At 39.0% G+C, this 17,627-nt stretch overlaps 2 protein-coding genes across 5 annotated transcripts in view; both read right to left on the bottom strand.

The window, feature by feature from the left end:
* LOC146486507 (RNA-binding motif, single-stranded-interacting protein 2-like) overlaps positions 1–7,048 on the bottom strand; it is a 64,675-nt gene extending 57,627 nt beyond the window's left edge. Inside the window, exon 1 of the mRNA XM_085101367.1 lies at positions 6,900–7,048. The gene's annotated coding sequence lies outside the window, so the exon portion shown is untranslated. The remainder of the gene's footprint in view (positions 1–6,899) is intronic.
* A 4,099-nt stretch (positions 7,049–11,147) lies between these two features.
* Positions 11,148–17,627, bottom strand: part of LOC146486506 (serine/threonine-protein kinase Nek10-like) — a 28,771-nt gene continuing 22,291 nt past the window's right edge. For all 4 annotated transcript variants that reach the window (XM_085101318.1, XM_085101327.1, XM_085101346.1 and 1 more), the window contains exons 35-41: positions 17,028–17,083; positions 16,655–16,761; positions 15,755–15,868; positions 15,190–15,283; positions 15,019–15,083; positions 14,206–14,264; positions 11,148–13,370 (exon numbers count right to left, since the gene is read on the bottom strand). In XM_085101318.1, the coding sequence (XP_084957444.1) occupies positions 13,283–13,370; positions 14,206–14,264; positions 15,019–15,083; positions 15,190–15,283; positions 15,755–15,868; positions 16,655–16,761; positions 17,028–17,083 (583 nt within the window). In that variant the 3' untranslated portion in view covers positions 11,148–13,282. The remainder of the gene's footprint in view (positions 13,371–14,205; positions 14,265–15,018; positions 15,084–15,189; positions 15,284–15,754; positions 15,869–16,654; positions 16,762–17,027; positions 17,084–17,627) is intronic.

Raw genomic sequence — 17,627 nt, 5'->3', positions numbered from 1 at the left:
TATAAAAAGAATATTACCTTCAATAAATCTGCTTTTTTGAAATAAAACTTATCTGATCATCGGAGCCGAAGCTATGGAAAAACGATTTTAAAACAGCTCACTACAGCTTTTGGCTGCAATCTTGTAATCACAGTTCAACAGCGTTACACGTGGCCAATATTAATTTATTTGAAGTAAGTTCAGTGTCCTTCTTTAGTACAAGCTTAACAGTTACTCGAGAGCTTAGCTATTTCAAAAGAGTAATTCGTAGCGTTTGTTAAGATTACCACATCGCTCAAAATACTTTTTAAAACTCGCAGAGGAGACAGTCGGTCCCTGGCGTTTTGTCAGAGGCCATGGTTTTCAGTGCCTCTAAACATTCTTCCTTCTTAAAGGTTACCCGGTACCTTCAGAGGTGTCTCGCGTCCAAGCGATGTAGCGCGTCCGGTTTAAACTGTAGATACCTGAACCCTTATATCAAATTAAAGCTTACAGAGCTGGCTATCCAACTAAACCAAGAATTTTGAAATAAAATGAGTTGCCGAATTTTTAGCGCTGTTTTCTCGAATAAATGTTTTTCACTTGGAGGAGCCACTTCAAAGAGCTAAAACTCAAAAGGAATTTGTTCGTTTGCCTTCAAATTTGGACAGTAGCTAGTTTAACATATAAACAACAAAAACGTGTCTGCGAATTTTTTTTTTCGACATATTTTTTCTCCGTGAGCGATTTTTGTACGATTACTCCACATTTTTTTTATCCTATTTCGAAAATGCTCTATAACTTTTAACTGCGATAGAATATGGCAAAACGCAGACGTTTTTTCAGCGCTTTGGGTCCGGAAACTGAGGAGCAAATTAAATTAGCAAAAAACAAAATTCACCTTGACTTGTAGCTTTAAAAAGGTGATTCGGACGCTCGCAATTAGAGGTCGTGAAAAATTTGACAATTTATTTTATTTCAAAATTCTTGGTATGGTTTGATAGTCAGTTCTATAAGCTTTAATTTGATATGGGGTTTAGGTATCTACAGTTTAAACTGAACACGCTACCGAACATCGCTTAAACGCGAGACACCTCTGAAGGTATAGGGTAACCTTAACAGACCTTAAAGGTTGTTCATCTTTGTTCAGAAGCTTCTGGTTTTGAATTAGAGGAAAATAAAAATCGGTAGCGTATTCATTCTCTAAGACAGTATTTCTTTATCGGACTACTGTTCAATTATTGTTCTAATTGTCCAAAAAAAGTCCATAAAGTCCTTATAAACAAAGTCGTTATTGGGCTATTGCTGGACTATTGTTCCTTGTTTGCAGTGCCTTCTTTAAAAATTAAGAAAGTATTCAGTGTTTTTCTGAATAATCGTTCCTTTTGTCCGGAACTCAATTATTGTCTCTAATTTACGTTTCTTTGTTTCGAGCTTCGCCCTGATTATCAGGGTGGAGCTAATTTTTGAGAGTCATCAACACAAACACTACTTAGATGAAAATCATAAGTTGCAATTGCCTGTTCAATTTCCTTCTTCTCATTCGCCATCATTTTTTTTTTTTTTTTGGGACGGGCCTTATCTGATGAATTCCTCTCTAATTTTCATTTTCACCATCTCCCACACTAGACCAGGATCAACAATGTCATCTGTTGTATACATACATTCTTCTTTGTTTAGCTGAAGAACTATTTTCATCTGATTCATATTCTTTGTCGTTTAAGAAGGAAGTGTTACGTTTCCCAAAGCCTGAGTCTCTTGTGTTGGAATGTTTGGACATTTCTACGGTTATCATAGAATGATTCGTTTATGCTGGTAAAATGTCAGTTCCAGTAATGTTGCAAAGAGCGCTTTGATTAAAGGGGCAGTGTCGCCAATTTTTTGTGTCACTTTGAATAGCCAAAAAACACATTTGAATCGATGGAATGGTCAAAATAATGATTCAGTTGTGTTAGCAATAACCCTTCTGGTGCACAGAAACTAGTATTAATTATCTTTGGCTGCGGATGGCTAGGGTGGAAGCGGATTGCAACTTTCAAGTTCTTCCTGTGTATTGTAGAGAAGTCGCTAAAAACCGATTATAATTTGTTTTTTCTCGGAGGAATCCCTCAATATTTTCTCCCCAGTGCTCTAACAACAATTTCATGTTATTAAAAAGGTTCTTTGTCAAATTAAACATTTGAGCTGTTTTGACCAAAATACAGCAAAATCGCCATGACAGTGCTCCTTTTAAGTAGAAAAAAAATCAAGCCTGCAAGTGAACTTCCTGTTTTCTCTGTCGCCATGTAAATCTGTTATTTAAGGTCAGGATTTAAAACTCTCCAAGCGTCAATTCGGTCTAGATCTTCAGAAAAAGCTGTGATGACGTCCATCGATAATTTATGAGTTCTGACAACGTCGCCTCTTTTGTCTTTCTCAGGATCAAGTACAAGATTAAAATCAACGCCGATTATTATCTCCTCGCAGTGGAAATTGAGTAGACGGCTAAAAACCGTTGTGAAAAAATTTGGGTCATCATCGTTTGGAGCGTATAAATTTGTCACGGTCAGTTTTTCCCATTTGTATCTACGTCGCATATTACAAAGCTTCCCTCAAGATCAGAATAGGTACTCAAGATTTGAAAGGAGAGGCTGTCATCGAAAATGATAGCGGCGCCTGCCTTTCTTGTAGAGCAGCAGCTGAAGAAGGCTTAATGACTCCATTCAGCACGCCAATGCAATGAGCTTCTTTAATAAAGCAAACTGACACACGGTTTAAACTTTCTCGCCGCCCTGATCGATCTCATAATCCTCGTACATTGACAGGTCCCACATACATACATATCAATAATCCTTGCAGTCGGGTGACTATACACTATCTAGACTATCTTAATACTCGTTGATTATCTATTAGAGTCAAAAACGATAGACGTGATTGGTCCCTCAACCAAAAGCACTTCCGATGCGGATCATTGGGGTGTAAGCTTGAAAGACTTTTAAAAGCAATCCACAGGAAAAAAAAAAGACAATGAAACAAAAGAAAACCTACACTTATGACACTTATACAACTATTAGGTAAAACAGTCATGTGGCAAGGAGTATGGGAAGTTATAAGCTAGTGTATGTAAATTAAACAGTTTTGCTACAGCGCTGCGTATATCACTTCCACCGCTCGCCTTTTGGTGCGAAATATCTATTGAAGACAAAGTCTACACGACAGATAAGTCTTCAATCTTGTGAAGAAAGGGAAAAAGTTATGACAGGGAAGAGCAAAATTTCTGGGTTAACTCCAGCGCTCGTCGTACAGGCCATAGTTTGTCCCTCGTGTATAACTTGTCCGGATACTGGAACATTGTTTCGTTTGGCTCTTTTGAAAGTTAGTTTTCATTTGCGCCTTTCTTCTTCAATCAGATCTCTGAGCATCTGCATGAATATCAGATCCTTTGCCTGAAGTCGCGATCCAAGTGAAAGAATTTCCTCACAGTCATTTGAGTGAAGAAATCGGTGATTTCTATGGTGTCCAATTTCTTCAATTACCGGGAACGTCACTTCCTTTTCAATTTATATCGTCGTCATCGACAGAAATGAAACAACTGTGGGTATCTTCTTCCACCTATCTAAAGCGCTTGATGCTATCAATCATCAAATATTGTGCAAAAAACTGCAACACTATGGTATTCAGGACACTGCTTCAGTGTCGATAAAAAGCTATCGGAATTCAAACCTATGGGATTCAATTTGGGCCCTTTAGTTCATATTCTAGAAACATTTCATGTGGTGTTCCACAGGGGTCATTTCTTGGGCCTCTTTTGTTTATCATCGATGTTAACAATCTACCCATAATGTCTCTAGTCTAACTCAATCTCTACACTCTTTGCAGATGATATAAGTACTTTTTGTTCTCAAAGGGATCAGTATCACCTCATTTCTATTGTTAATAATGAACTTGAAAAATAGGGATTTGATTTAAAGCGAATAAGCTATCTTTAAACTTGACAAAAAAGAATTTTATGATTTTTCATCCAAGGCAAAAGAAAGTTAATGTTAATGTCCCTTCAGTCCTGGAAAATACTATGATCAAACAATATATCGAGACTATATTCCTAGGTGATCTCAGTGATCAGCACTTTTCTTGGAATCCTCATATTAGTTTTGTTTCAAAAAGGATCTCTAAATCTGTAGAAATTACTGCTAAAGCTCAGTTTTATCTACTCTCCAAAACGTTTCTGTCCCTATATTTTTCTCCAGTATATCCTTTCCTGCTTATTGTAATGTTGCCTGGTCTTCCACCCACTGCTAAAAATTGAACTGTATTTACCTTTAGCAAAAGCGCATGGTGCGGTTGATAACAAAAGCTACATGATTATCTAGCTAATACCGCTCCTTTATTTAGCCAACTTCAAGTCCTTGAAATCTATAGCATTTTAAAATTGTTTTTCTATCTCTCACTACTTTTATGTATTCGTATCCATAATATTCTTTCGCCTACTATCTCTCGTAATCTCTTCACAGCTATCCAGCAGATTCATCATTACGAAACTCGAATTGTCTCTCACTATAGATCACATTTTTGTAGAACGAATATGAACTAGTTCAGCATCTTTTATCAAGGACCTAAAAGATGGAATTCATTGCCTGTTGTTTTTATTCCTCTTTGTTCACTCTGTATTAAGTCACGTTTTAATTAACTAGTCTCAGGAAGTCTATTCATATATAAGCTTATAGCTTCATCATTAGGCTTCCTTGTCACATTTACCGAAATTTAATTACCAACGATTTCTGTTTAGCCTGTTTTATATGCTCTGTTTGTGTAGGTGACAAAATAAACTAATTAAAAAAATTAAAACGCAACTGGGGTTTGACTTTTGGCCTTCCAAAGCACTGTGATTCGACTAATTTTATTCTTGTTTTCAGATTACTTCGCTCCTACCAATAGCGTAGTTCCACTGCTTACTATATAAACAAAACACGACCTTCACTTCTTTGATTCGCTCTGACAAAAACATCAGCTCGAAACATCAGCCGACTCGAATCTCTTTACGGTGGCGATATTACCTCATCAACTCTGCTGATAAACCAATCGTTCGTTTCTACTCCCCACCGACGCAGCACCAGAGTTTCTCATTAGAAACTAACGCCCTTATATCTAGCTGTTGATAAAATAGTTGACAAGTACTGCATTTAACAATTGTCACGTTTTGCATAGGCATAAAGCAACTGAATCATGACGGATGTCTTTTAACAGTAACATCATGCATACAAAATTATTTGAAGAGGGAAAAAATTGCTGAACATGTACGGGAAAAAAGTATGCTTTGTGATTGCTCATGCACTACTCATTATCCTTATTTGTTGTGTGATTGAAAAGGGTTGTATTTTATTGTCACTTTTAAGGCATACTCGATCATCCAAAACAGTTCAGTTATTCCACCAGGGGAACCTGCTGTATCCTGTGTTCCCAAGATTATTTTGTGTCCTTTGTAAGACATTTTTGTATAAGCTTACACAGTTTAATCTCCACTGTTGGGATCCTTTAAGTTGCAGAAAGTTTTAGGGAATGAAATCTTATTCCACAAATTTACCAGCTGTTGATAGCTTTACGAAAATGCTAGCTGACTTTTTTTCACATTTTTAACGACATACTTGCCCCTCAGAAAACGGAAGGAATTAGTTTTCCAGTGTTACGAAATGTTGAGCTAACATTTTTTCGAAGAAAACTATAGATTTTCCTTACAACTAAATCCGAATTTCTGAGACGAATAAGACCTTTCGCACAGACATCCACCGAAATGATCGGTTGATTGCCCCTGTTTATTAGCTAACAGGAGAATGAATATTGAACGGCATATTATTGAAACAAGGAAGTAATCTTGTTCCAGTTCGTTATCTTGAATTTTAATTCCGATCGGTATTTCAAGAACGTGCGTATTTTCAGGCAGCTATTAAGTCTTAAAGACCTGAGGTTGTCCGTAAAAATACATTAAGGTCTCGGCATGTTTATAATACTTGTTATTCTCTTAGCAAATATCGATTATAGCTGTTGATCTCAGAACGACGAAGAACTGACAACCGAAGTGTAATCAGTTTTTTTTAAAATCACAATTAGAACATTTGAGACCATTTGTGCTTTGAAATGCTTGACAGTTTTTACGAAATACGATTGGTATTGTTATTATGCTAACACGTAGCTGCAAAAAATCATACCTCTTCTTCAAAACAAAACAACAAAAAAAACTCTTTTATGCTCAGTCGGACAAAGTCCACTGTATAAATAGTTCTGCCTTCTAGCTGCGCGCGGCATTAAATAATAATTCCGCATGAATCCCGTTAACAGTGATTTTCGGCCAGAAAAATTACGGTTCATTTAGTTGGAATGAAAGACGAACCGTCAGCGAGTTTAAGAGTCAAATACAAAGTATATTAACTTAATGTTACAAAGTCTTATCCATGTATAGTTACGCCAAATTATCATATTGACGAGACTGGAAGCAAGTGCAGTTCTGTTCAGTGGAACAGTTATATCCCGTACTTCATGGTAAGCTTACTGTTAATAATCAACTGGAACTAACAAATCCCTTTAGTCAAAATATTTCACAAACAGCATTTCACGGGCTATTTTACCTCAAGAGAAAAGTGAAACAACGTGAGCGAAATAAAAATTACGGATCTTTCCCAATATATTAATTAAACTGCTTTGTACACAGAGCTTGAAAAAGATGATCCGACGCACAATGATGCGATCAAGCTAAAAATTTACCGACCAGCAAGCGAAAAACAAGACAGAAAGAGGCATGATCGTTGCTGATATAGCGCTGAAAAGCATAAAATTTGGTATGTTAATTCAGATAATGTAACGATCAAACAGAAACCGCCGAGGAAAAGTGCGATGACTCAGCTTTGAGAATTTCACGGCCAACAGCCAAACGCAAAGAGATCGACAACGCCGATTAAAACCTGACTTACCTCGCAATGATAAACAGTAAATTTCCCATCAGTTCAACAGTACACGGCATTGTGAATCTCAAATACTTCATTCTGCCTTCAACATGTCCGAAATTTAAAAGCACTCCTTATTCAATACACGATGTCTGGATTTTTCGACCAGACACAAAAGATGTCGCTTACGTAAAGCCCCTCATTGAAAGGAACTTGCGTGACGTAATGGGTGCACGTGGGGTCACGCACAGACCAGAAGAGGTGCTTCGTCTGCAATATTAAAATGTGCACGTGAATAAATACTCCTTGTTTATGTAGCTGTGCTCAAAAATTGAATAAAAAATTCACCCTCATTAAAAAAAGAGTACCAGAAGACTGAGAAAAATACGCGATTGGCATCCGTTTGCGACTCATGTCGAACCAGTTAATAGGCCTTATCACGGTTTTCGACGCCATTTTGACGAGTAGGCAAGCACGTCTGAAATAACAGTGCTTGTTTATATGGAAATCCGATGTCAAATAATTTTCATAAAACATCGCTGCTTCTGTGAATTGGAAACTTTTAGCACTAGTAAAAGGATTTTAGGAAAAAAAGTTTGGAGAGATGTAGCTGTCCCTGAAAGCGTCCAGTCGTGTTTTGAACTTTCCATACATTTGTCTGTATTTTTTTCCCGCAAACTATTTTTAGTAGCAGTTCACGGCTGGCTCGCTACACAGACAAATGCATGGAAAATTCAAAACACGACTGGACGCTTTCTGGCACAGCTAAATCTCTCCAATTTTTTTCCTAAAATCCTTTTACTAGTGTTAAAATTTTTCAATTCATGAATTTTTCAGAAGTGATGTTTTATGAAAATTATTTGAAATCGGATTTCCATACAAACACTGTTATTTTAGACGTGTTTGCCTACTCGTCAAAATGGCGTCGAAAACCGTGATAAGGCCTATTTTGTTTTCGCTTGTTAAATCATCCGTAGCCTACGTGCAGACGTCTCCTATTTCGTTTGTTACACCCGAGTGCAACAAATGAAATAGGAGACGTCTGGACGAAGGCTAAACATTCCCGCGAGAAAAGCCTGAGCGAAGCGTAAATTCCGGAAAAGTGAAGAGTAACCCGGCAACTACATAAGTAGGCTCTTACCCAAGCCCATTCCAAACGCGACCAGGATTCACATAAATGTAGAATCGGGCAAAAATCAACGCCGCGCGGAATGCGGTATGGAAAATATTCTACCCTGTATGAACGTTTTTGATCTGCCGATAGGCATATATAAGTATAGTTCAGCCAGTTCACCAAGCTGTTGATTTTAGACTTTCAACCAATGAAGAAATATCTAAAATTGAGAAAACACTGATACCTTTAAAAACATCCACAAGTTTCTCTAATCCTTGATGGACTAGCCTATCTGCGACGTACACGTATTTAAGCGACTCACTCCACTGTTTCGAAACCACCACGTTTGTCAAATGCCCGGGGGCCATCCCGGGGTACACAAATGCCCCGTGGTTGCCCGGAAGGCGAGGGGGGAGGGGGGGGGGGACCACTGCTGGAATCGACTGATGCATTAAGTACTAGATAAAATATGAGCGGGAGATCTGTAGCCGAAGGCGAGCCACTGAAAAGCCCATACAGATCGGACGCGAATATTTTATCGTGTTTGTGAAATAAAAACAATAAAAAATAATGAATACTAATTAGCTGAGCAGAAGTTTGTATCATAAGTTAATTCTACTGTTTAATAATTCATTGAGTTGTATTGGGGTTTACAGAGGTGTACATGTGACTTAAATTCTTCCTATTGATTGGTCATAACTTCGATGAATAATTAATGAATTTTACAGGGGGATGTTCCACGGGATAATTTTTAACGTAACACAGCACGCGCGAAATTTTAAGCGCAGCATTTTTGTTGCGGCAACTCGTTGCAGGTTCAGTTTGAAGACAGATCGTTGACTTATCCACGCACTAAGTTACGCCATAGCAAATTTTAAAGTTGTTCCGTAAACGATTTCAGCCAGGTGCCAAGTCTGCGTGCAACGAATTTTCGAAGGTGAACGAAAATAAACAAAAGCACAAGCATGTAAGTATTCCTGCAAAAGTTTGCTCAATTTATATCAGTGCCTAAAATAAAGTCCATTTTATATTTTTGCTTGGTTGGTATCAGCTGACTGTGTACGCGCTGGTAGAATTGATCGCACGCGCGCGCGCACTGTTCAAGATGAGGTAGCAATCCCATTGTTTACATAAGACAAAAGAGATAACCATACGCAGTCATGTCGCGAGTTACTCGCGGGATTAGTTTGGTTTTCTCCTTTTTACTGTACTTCATGAACTTTAGCCTGGTGAGATCGTCAGGCAGCAGATTTGGATTTCGTGTTGTTCGTGAAACTAAAGTGGAGAAAATGCAGTCAGTTGACGAGAATGAATTTCACGATATTGGCAGCTCGGAAGCTGAGCTGCGCGACAAAAGAGTTTGCCTCGGAAAATCAAAACGGGGGTCGAATTATGAGGTGACTGGACCCGAGCTGAGGAAGAAGCTGTTTTCAAGAAACAAAGTTGCACCGATGGAAGGTGTGAGAGGGAAGGCATGGACTAGAAGCAGCCAGAAAAAAAGAGCACGGAATATGGAAAGCGAGTGCGGCTACAATAACTTGAGGGTTCCGGATGAAGATGGGAGAGCGACCAGGAAACGTTCATTTCAACATTGGAATACTAAAACAGGAAAGGAATTAATCAAAACTGAAGAGAAGCAGCTGATTCAACCGTCTTTTTCCTCCGACAACCACCTGGCATCGTTCCTCAATGATCTGACTCCATCCTCCGCTGTCAATTTTGTCACTTGTCAATCAAACGGGTTGCCATGTGACGCGTCCTTTGTTGAAGAGACCGTAGATGATGTATCTTCCGTGAGTGGGGGCGCTGTCAGTCACGTGACCTTTAGTTTTAAACGGGGTGAGGCATGGGCCGAGGAGGTGAAACACGGAGAGAAGAAATCAGCATTGAATAAGTTCCTGTCGAGATTCAAACGCGCGGAAACGATAAAGGTTAAGAAAATTCGCTTGTGAAGTGGACTGTTGTTATAAGGTGCTTTATCAAAAACTAAACTTTGCACTGTACCGGTCATGAAGCTAGAACGTTTATTGTGTTACTGAAAGAAAGCCAAATCACAAAAATCAGCCTTTCTTTTTCCTTGATTCTTTTGATACAGAAATCGTCTTGGCACTGACTGATTCCGAATCCGTGAAATCAAAACACTAATATCTAGCTGATATTTTTATTTTATTTTAAATTAATCCCTGCAACTATTTGCAGAAAAGAGATTCTCTCGCTATAGTGAAAATCGTACATTCTGCTTAATCATTTTGACACTAGGCTTTCTTTAGAGACATTTATCTTGATGTAATGCACCACTCACGTAAAATGTTATATTAAAGATGTACTTGATGCTGAAATCCTGAGTTCGTTTTTTTTTTTTTTTTAACTTTGCTATATGCTGACATGAACAGCACTATAAAAATGTAAATTCGACGTTACTACACGATTAGAGGTCATTAGAGGAACTGTAAACTATCGAGTGGGTCAAACAGGTGTCTTACACCCCTCCTCCCCTCCACCCTTGGTTGACAAAACGAGCGCCAATGAGAAGCAAAACCAAAAGCAAGCGTGGCTTGGTCACACCCGTTTTCCCCCGCTTGACGTCAGCTGGGAATTCTGACTGGTTCATTGCGCTGTTTTTTCCTTTGATTTTACGACACTCAAATGAATCCCGCTCTCTTTGCGAGAAATTACAAAGTGTTGTTTTCCTGACGCTGTGTTGTGTTGAGTTTTGGCGCACGGGCGTTACCTCCATCATTTTTAAGTTTCTCTAATGCGTGCATCACGCGTTCACGAGAGTCATCCGTTTCCAGCCCAAGAAAAACACCTGCAAAAGAGCCACCCAAAGGTTTTTCGGTACCCACATCTGTGCACAAAAGGACAAAGAGGATGAAAGCTGACGAAAAAAAAATGCAGAAAATCAAAGCTTTACACCCTGTTACTCACGAAACATTGCGCAATAACGCACCTCGCAACCGTGTAAAAGTTGGTATTGCTTTCTGTTACAGAGAGTTGTTGCACGGTAATGTTTCCTTCAACGTGTCTCGCAATGGTTGGGTTGCAGGAACCGTTGCCAGCAACTCACACAATTTAATACCGCGTTTAACCACTGCACCGCCGCGCTTCCACATCTCGCTTGCTTGCAAACTACACTCGGACTCAGTTCACTATGAAAAGGCCACTCTAAATCAAAATTTTATTTCATTTTAAAATCAGAATAAAATAATGCTAATTTCCAATTTACAGATTAATTCACACCTTGCACTCACCATCTGTTCACTCTTACTTCATCTATTCAATGCACATGAAATTTCAGGGGCACGAACGAGAACTTTTAGGCAAAGTATTTTTTGTCTCCTGTGTTCCAACATCGTTGTTTTGGCATTTTCAAGGCACATCTGTGTCAGATAATACAGTTTCATCTGTTTGTCTAGCTGAAAATTACACTTGCAGAACGTTTTTGGAAACGAAATCTTATTCCACGAATTTACGAGCTGTTATTGGCTGAGAAATTTTGGGCTGAAATTTTACCTGAATACTTCGATATTCTTCAAAGCGAAATCCGAATTTCTGAGGCGCGTAAGGCCTCCCAAACAGTTATCCACCAAAATAAACCGTGTGCCCCTGAAATCTGTTGCCAAATGTATATTTTGCACAAATTTAAAACTTGTGAGCCTATAAAAGCTTTTAATTTATCACACTCTCTCGCCGTTGAGAGAAAAAACACACTTAAACTGTAAAGTGCATTGTAAGGAATTTCTTATCTAGCACCATTAAGCAGTGCTGTTTGAAATGAGCAGTCAATGCTATCTAGGTCATATGTCTGGTTGGTTTAAATAAATTTGAATAATCCAGACTGGCGGTCCGATGATGATTTACGATGTTCACCGAGAATCGATAACAATCTGGCGTAAATTAATCGATTGATACTGCAAATTGACAGCATGATCAAAACAGTAAAATTTACGACTCATATGGTGGACTTTTATTTAACAATTATTTCACGAGCGCGCGTTGGATATGAGATGATAGATAGCAAACGAGGCGCATGGCGCCGAGTTGGCTATAATCATCTCATATCCAACAAGCGCGAGTGGAATAATTGTTTTATTAAAAACAATCAAGAATTATTGCTAGATCTTGCTGATTTCTCTATGAAAGAACAACCAGAAGACAATTTAACGGCTGCTATTTCTCGGGCATGGTATAATGGCTCATATACCATGGCCGCTAAGCCAATCATATCTCTGGAATTGCATTATACAATGATTCAGTTTTTAATAATGCTTGTTACTTTGATGGAATATCGCCACGATATGTCAAATACGAAAAAGACAGTTTTCATTGTTAGAAATCAGTGCAGTTGCGAGATTTTACCTGGGACTATTTACCATTGATTGACCAAAACCAACGGATATCAATTATCCAATGAATTGGTCTCCGATCGATCAACGATTTTTATTGATTTGTAAACCAGCCAAAGACATTGCCTAGATCAGGCCATCGCCACGCAAAAATTATGGGATTTCCTTCAAGGAAAGCAGAAAATGCGACAACACGAAAAGCTCAACTTTTCCTCCACGCCAAGCAGGGAAACGTAAATATCCCTCTAAGCTTTTGGATACTATTAAAACATTCGCGCACTCTTGTGCAATTTAAGATATACTTTCTTCTTTTTTGCCATGTACACCTATCACTTCTTAAATAATTGCATGTCTGCTAGAAAAATAAATTAGTTTCGTTTTGTACAAAAAAATTTACAACTAATGAAATCCGCTTTCCACCCAAAATGGCTCCAAATTTAAATGCCGACCGATCGAGGGAAACTTTTCTTTTCCTACCATCTCGCGACCACACGTTAAAATAATAGAAACCATTTTTCACGCCCTCCCCTTAAAAATTTACAAACAACTGTCAAACCAACGACATTCCTATAGAGCGTTTTCATTCACGTGACTACCAGCCATATTGGTTTACTGTAACGAAAGAAAGTATTTGCATAAAAATAGAGTTCAATTCCCATAGGTTTAGTTTGGGACACCAACATGGCCGCCGTGACGTCACGTGAAAACACTCTATAACAGATAGATGTTCATGATGACATGGATTCATAGTTCAGTGTGTACAGCATCACATCAATATCGAGGTCAACACCTTAATTTTATGTCAAGACTTTCTCAATCAAAGCGATGAAGACTGTCAAATCTTGAGTGGTTTTAGCTAATGGCCAATCACGAGAGCGTATTTTAATTGGAAACCAATGACTGGTTTTCAATATACCGCCACTTTGGTTGAACTAAAGGATTTCATTCCATTAAGAGGCAGCACCCTTCTTGGAGGGGCCTAAATTCCCACCACATGTCGGCCCCGTACCAATAGGACCCAATGGAACAGTCCGGTTTCTGAAACAAGAATATACTTAGATTAGAAATTGTGGCAGAGGCATCAAAAATATTTTCTCATAGGACAAAATGACACACTGAGAAGTTAGAAGAGGACAAAACAGCGTTAAATTGTTTAGATCGTCGCCCAACGCCTCTCTGAGGGAATAACAGCGAGTTACGATACAAAGAACACATCCGTGAAATTGCCTTGCTTCGATAATCACTTCAAAAACTCATTAATAATTCATAAGTCCATTGACTTGTCAAATGGTCGATAATACATCACGTGCAGTGACCTTATATCGATAAACCTCCTCCTTATTAGTGCGCGGTGTTTTATCAGCTGATAAAACACTCCTCATTAGTATGCGGTGTTTTTCTCGTAAGCTAATTTCCAACGTTCACAAAAGCATAATTGTTACAAACTCTATTGACATACTCATTTCCAGGATTGTTTTTGAAGCCGATCAAAAAACTCGCAGCACGTCATTTATCGGGTCAGGAGAATTAGATTCCCTCCTCTGTGAATCGGGCTCCATTCCCGAACTAATTAGTCACCTGCGTAGGGAGCGTTTCCGTGGATTTTTGTCCATTTTTCGCTTTTTGACCATGCGGAAATTGGGACGAAAAAAAAAAACGTACAAAATCCCACGGAAACGTTTGCTACGAAGGCGAACTAATCAACGTGGGTTCAGTTTGCTGCTGGTTTTCCTCTTTGTTCCGAGAGGTTTTTCTCCGAGTAATCAGGGTTTCCCACTCCGTAAAATATCAACATTTCCAAATGCTATGTCAGTCTTTGACTGTTCAACTGTTTAAATTAAAAATTTCTATAATATTGCAGTTGATATCTCACCTGGCGCATGGTGACATGTCGTAATAACCGCTCTCCATTAGAACGTTTTCAATTATATTCTACAAAATAAAGTATTCAAAATTCCTTAGTATATTTGAAGGAGCTCCTGTAAACTACACTGACATTTGCCCCTTTTCTTGATGGTCGAACGGCAAGCTAAGGAGGCAACCGGAAAGAAATACGTCCACCGAGTGAGTCAGCCAAGAACGTTTCGGTTGTTATAGTTCAATTCGCTCGCCGGCCTCTCTACTATTTAAGTTATCGTTAACAATACTTTGAAGCTAAAAGTCACTTTCACCAACGCCAACCTAAACACAACCCAGGTTTGTTCAAAATTACTAGACCAGTGCAGTGAAACTATTTATAATTGTCTTTAGCCACGGTGGGCAGGATGAATATGGATTGCACCTTGAAAAAATTGGCCAGCGTTTTCAAGACCTCAGTACCGTTCTGCCATGCAAAAATCGCTTAAAACTTATCAAGGCTGTTCTTCCCGCTAGAACTCACTAGAAATCTTCTTCTTGGTGCTATATGAGTAGTGTTGCTCACAAGAAAGGTTAGGTACAGTTGTATTGAAAATTTAGAGCAATTTTTGACAAAACACCATCAAAATCGGCGTGACAAAGTTCTTTTACGGAAGACACTGCTACCAATCCAGACGAAAGGAGAGTACCATGTGTAATAGCGACAAACGTCGATTTTCTTTGCGCTTTTAGACGCCTCAATTTTGTGCCATAGGCCATGTGCATATTACGTTATTCACCATTGCTCGTGTAACGGAAAAAAAGATTATTGCCAAGAGCACTCCCTAACCTGCATCATCTCATACGTTATTCCGATTTCCTGTGCGTCCGCTGACTCAAGGCTTACCCCGCTCACTGACAAAACAGAAATAGACAGGAAGGTTAGGAATACAGGAAACCTGCCTGAAAAACGCAGAGTAGACCAAAGTCTCAACCAGCCCTCCATCCGTGATCCACTTACCTAATTTGTCAGCCGTGTCTTGTTGATGATGCAGGAACGAAGGATCACCGAAACCAAATTTGAGATCAATGACTTCTCGTGAGCCTTCGATTACCTGTAAGACAGACATAAGAAAATTGTTAAATTCGCTGTAGTGTGGAGAACATACACTTTTCAGGCATCTGCTAGGATTTGATTTGCTAGAACACTCAAATCCTAGCACCATGCAGGATGTTAGTCACATAAACCTGCAACGAGTGTTATAATTCGACCACCCGCCCTGTTACCCCCTGTGCAATGTTGGATAGCGCAAGGAACGCGACATCTTTTGCAGCGTGTTTAACTTTCTAAACAATATTGAATGGTGGGAAAGGGAGGGAGACGCGATCAAGGCGAAAGGTAACAACATATTGTAACTGGTTGTAGTTTAAAGCATTAGCCCCCGCGAGTCTCTTGTAGCTCAGTGGTAGAGCATCCGAACTAGTCATCGGAAGGTCTTAGGTTCGACTCCTGATAGGAGCACTCGGATTTCTTTATCCGAGTTTGCCTGTGTCACTCACTTAATAGTACATCTATCATACCATACCTTTTTTACTTCACTTTTGAGATTGACGAAGGAGCTGTGTTGCGGCGCAAACAAAGCTCTCTTGAATTGTTCTACTATTCTTCTTTGAGGATTCGGTGAAAGCGTTGGAGGTAACTGAAAAAAATAATAATAAAAACGTTACCAGGAGAGTTATAAAGAGTAGACAATACACTGGGAAACCAACTACAGCAACAGTCCCCGCCAATGTCGGGTTCGGACTCTTACTGACTCCTTGTAATTATAGCTTGCGAATATATTTATTTTCTTTTAATCTTCAGCGATTAAATTGTAATGAACAAACAAACAAATCACTCAGAATAAATAAATAAATAAATAAATAAGTCATGCAGTCTACTAACGTAGGTGGTATTACCACTTAAAGTAGCCACAACTAGCTCAATAAAAGAATGTTAAGTAGTGACGCAATTAACCAATCAGAACTCGAAGACAAACCATGTGATCGGCGCCAAGCGCGGCAAAACGCGTGTAACCGGCGAAAAGCGCGGGAAGCCGCTCGTAAACAAAATTGCGATTGGCTCTGGTATTTCTCGTGATTGGTTGAATATACAGATTTTCTCAGACTGTTGAAACGCATGCTGTGCGAATTTCTGAAACTCAGAAACACAAACCAAACAACAACATGAAAACTTTCGACAGAGATGTGCAGATTTTTCTAGCTCGAAGTGTATCATTTCTCAAACATAACGTATTTACACCAGAACGCTTTTTGGCAGAAGTAGAATAAGGCGCTTTTACAAGCTGTCAATCATGCGCTTCAATTAATTGTACACGTGTTGACCACGTGTACGCGTATTTAGTTTAGAACGCCACTTGGGATCGTTTTCCGTTTAAATGAATAACGCGAATATAAGGCATGTCGATTGGAACTAGCTTACATACCTGTGTTATGAAGATGATTTTGTGAAGCTGATTGAGGATTTGAGAGATTGGATCGTTTATTTGACGAACTTTACGCGGAGAGATACTGAGAGTAGCAGCAGCAGTCGCTAGAAAGAAAATTGGAACATCAATACAATGCATCTATATGGGTAAATTTAGTTCACATCTGGGCTCCTCTGCAAGAAAGTGCTCTTGGATAAAATAGCTCACTGGAAAAAAACCGAGAGCAGATAAAAGATGTTTGCTCTTTGAAATATTGGAATGAGTGGATATAGAAGAGAAGATGAAATGAAGAAAGAAGTGGCTTTACCAAGAAGAAGATGAAAAGGAGAACAAGATTAAGATAACACAAGAAAAGATGCTGAATACGTACGAGGTCTTGCTTTCAACTGTCCGCTAGTCTGCCGTCTGTACATCTCCACTGAGGAACTAAAATTGACAATAGAGACATCTAGATTTTAGTACGTGACTACGAGTACGAGGTTTTCCAATAGACAAAGAACCAGTGTCATTTTGGCGGGAAAACGAGATAGCCGTCGTCATTTTACTACGAGTTTTAAGGGAACGTCGTGATCTCGTCTTTCAAGAGTCACAAGAGGGCATCGTTCAAAACAACTTCGTCAAATAGTAGTGATACTCGTACAGGAATAAGTTACTGGAATCTAAAGGTCTCCAATGACAAGTAAAAACTGAACAACATCGTTGAGCGACGTAAAGTATTACATAGCAGTTCATTCCCCCTACCCTGAATTCTGACCCTGGCCTTATTTAAGGCTAAAACCAACAAATAATGCCCTGATGATATGTAAAAAATGAAGGCAAATATAAGGAACTTTCTAGGCCGCAACCATGGGACCATTAACATGGGACGCCGCATTTTTCAGCACACCTTCAAAATTTCAATTTGTTTCCATCTTGCTCAATGCTAGTGTACAATGAACTAAGGCATCAACAGCAATTGGTTAGTCTAAAG

This window comes from Pavona decussata, unplaced genomic scaffold (assembly GCF_977016875.1).
Source record: "Pavona decussata unplaced genomic scaffold, jaPavDecu1.1 SCAFFOLD_21, whole genome shotgun sequence".
NCBI classification, from domain to species: domain Eukaryota; kingdom Metazoa; phylum Cnidaria; class Anthozoa; order Scleractinia; family Agariciidae; genus Pavona; species Pavona decussata.
Note: the sequence above shows the minus strand (reverse complement) of the source record. Positions and strands in the feature narration are given on the sequence as shown.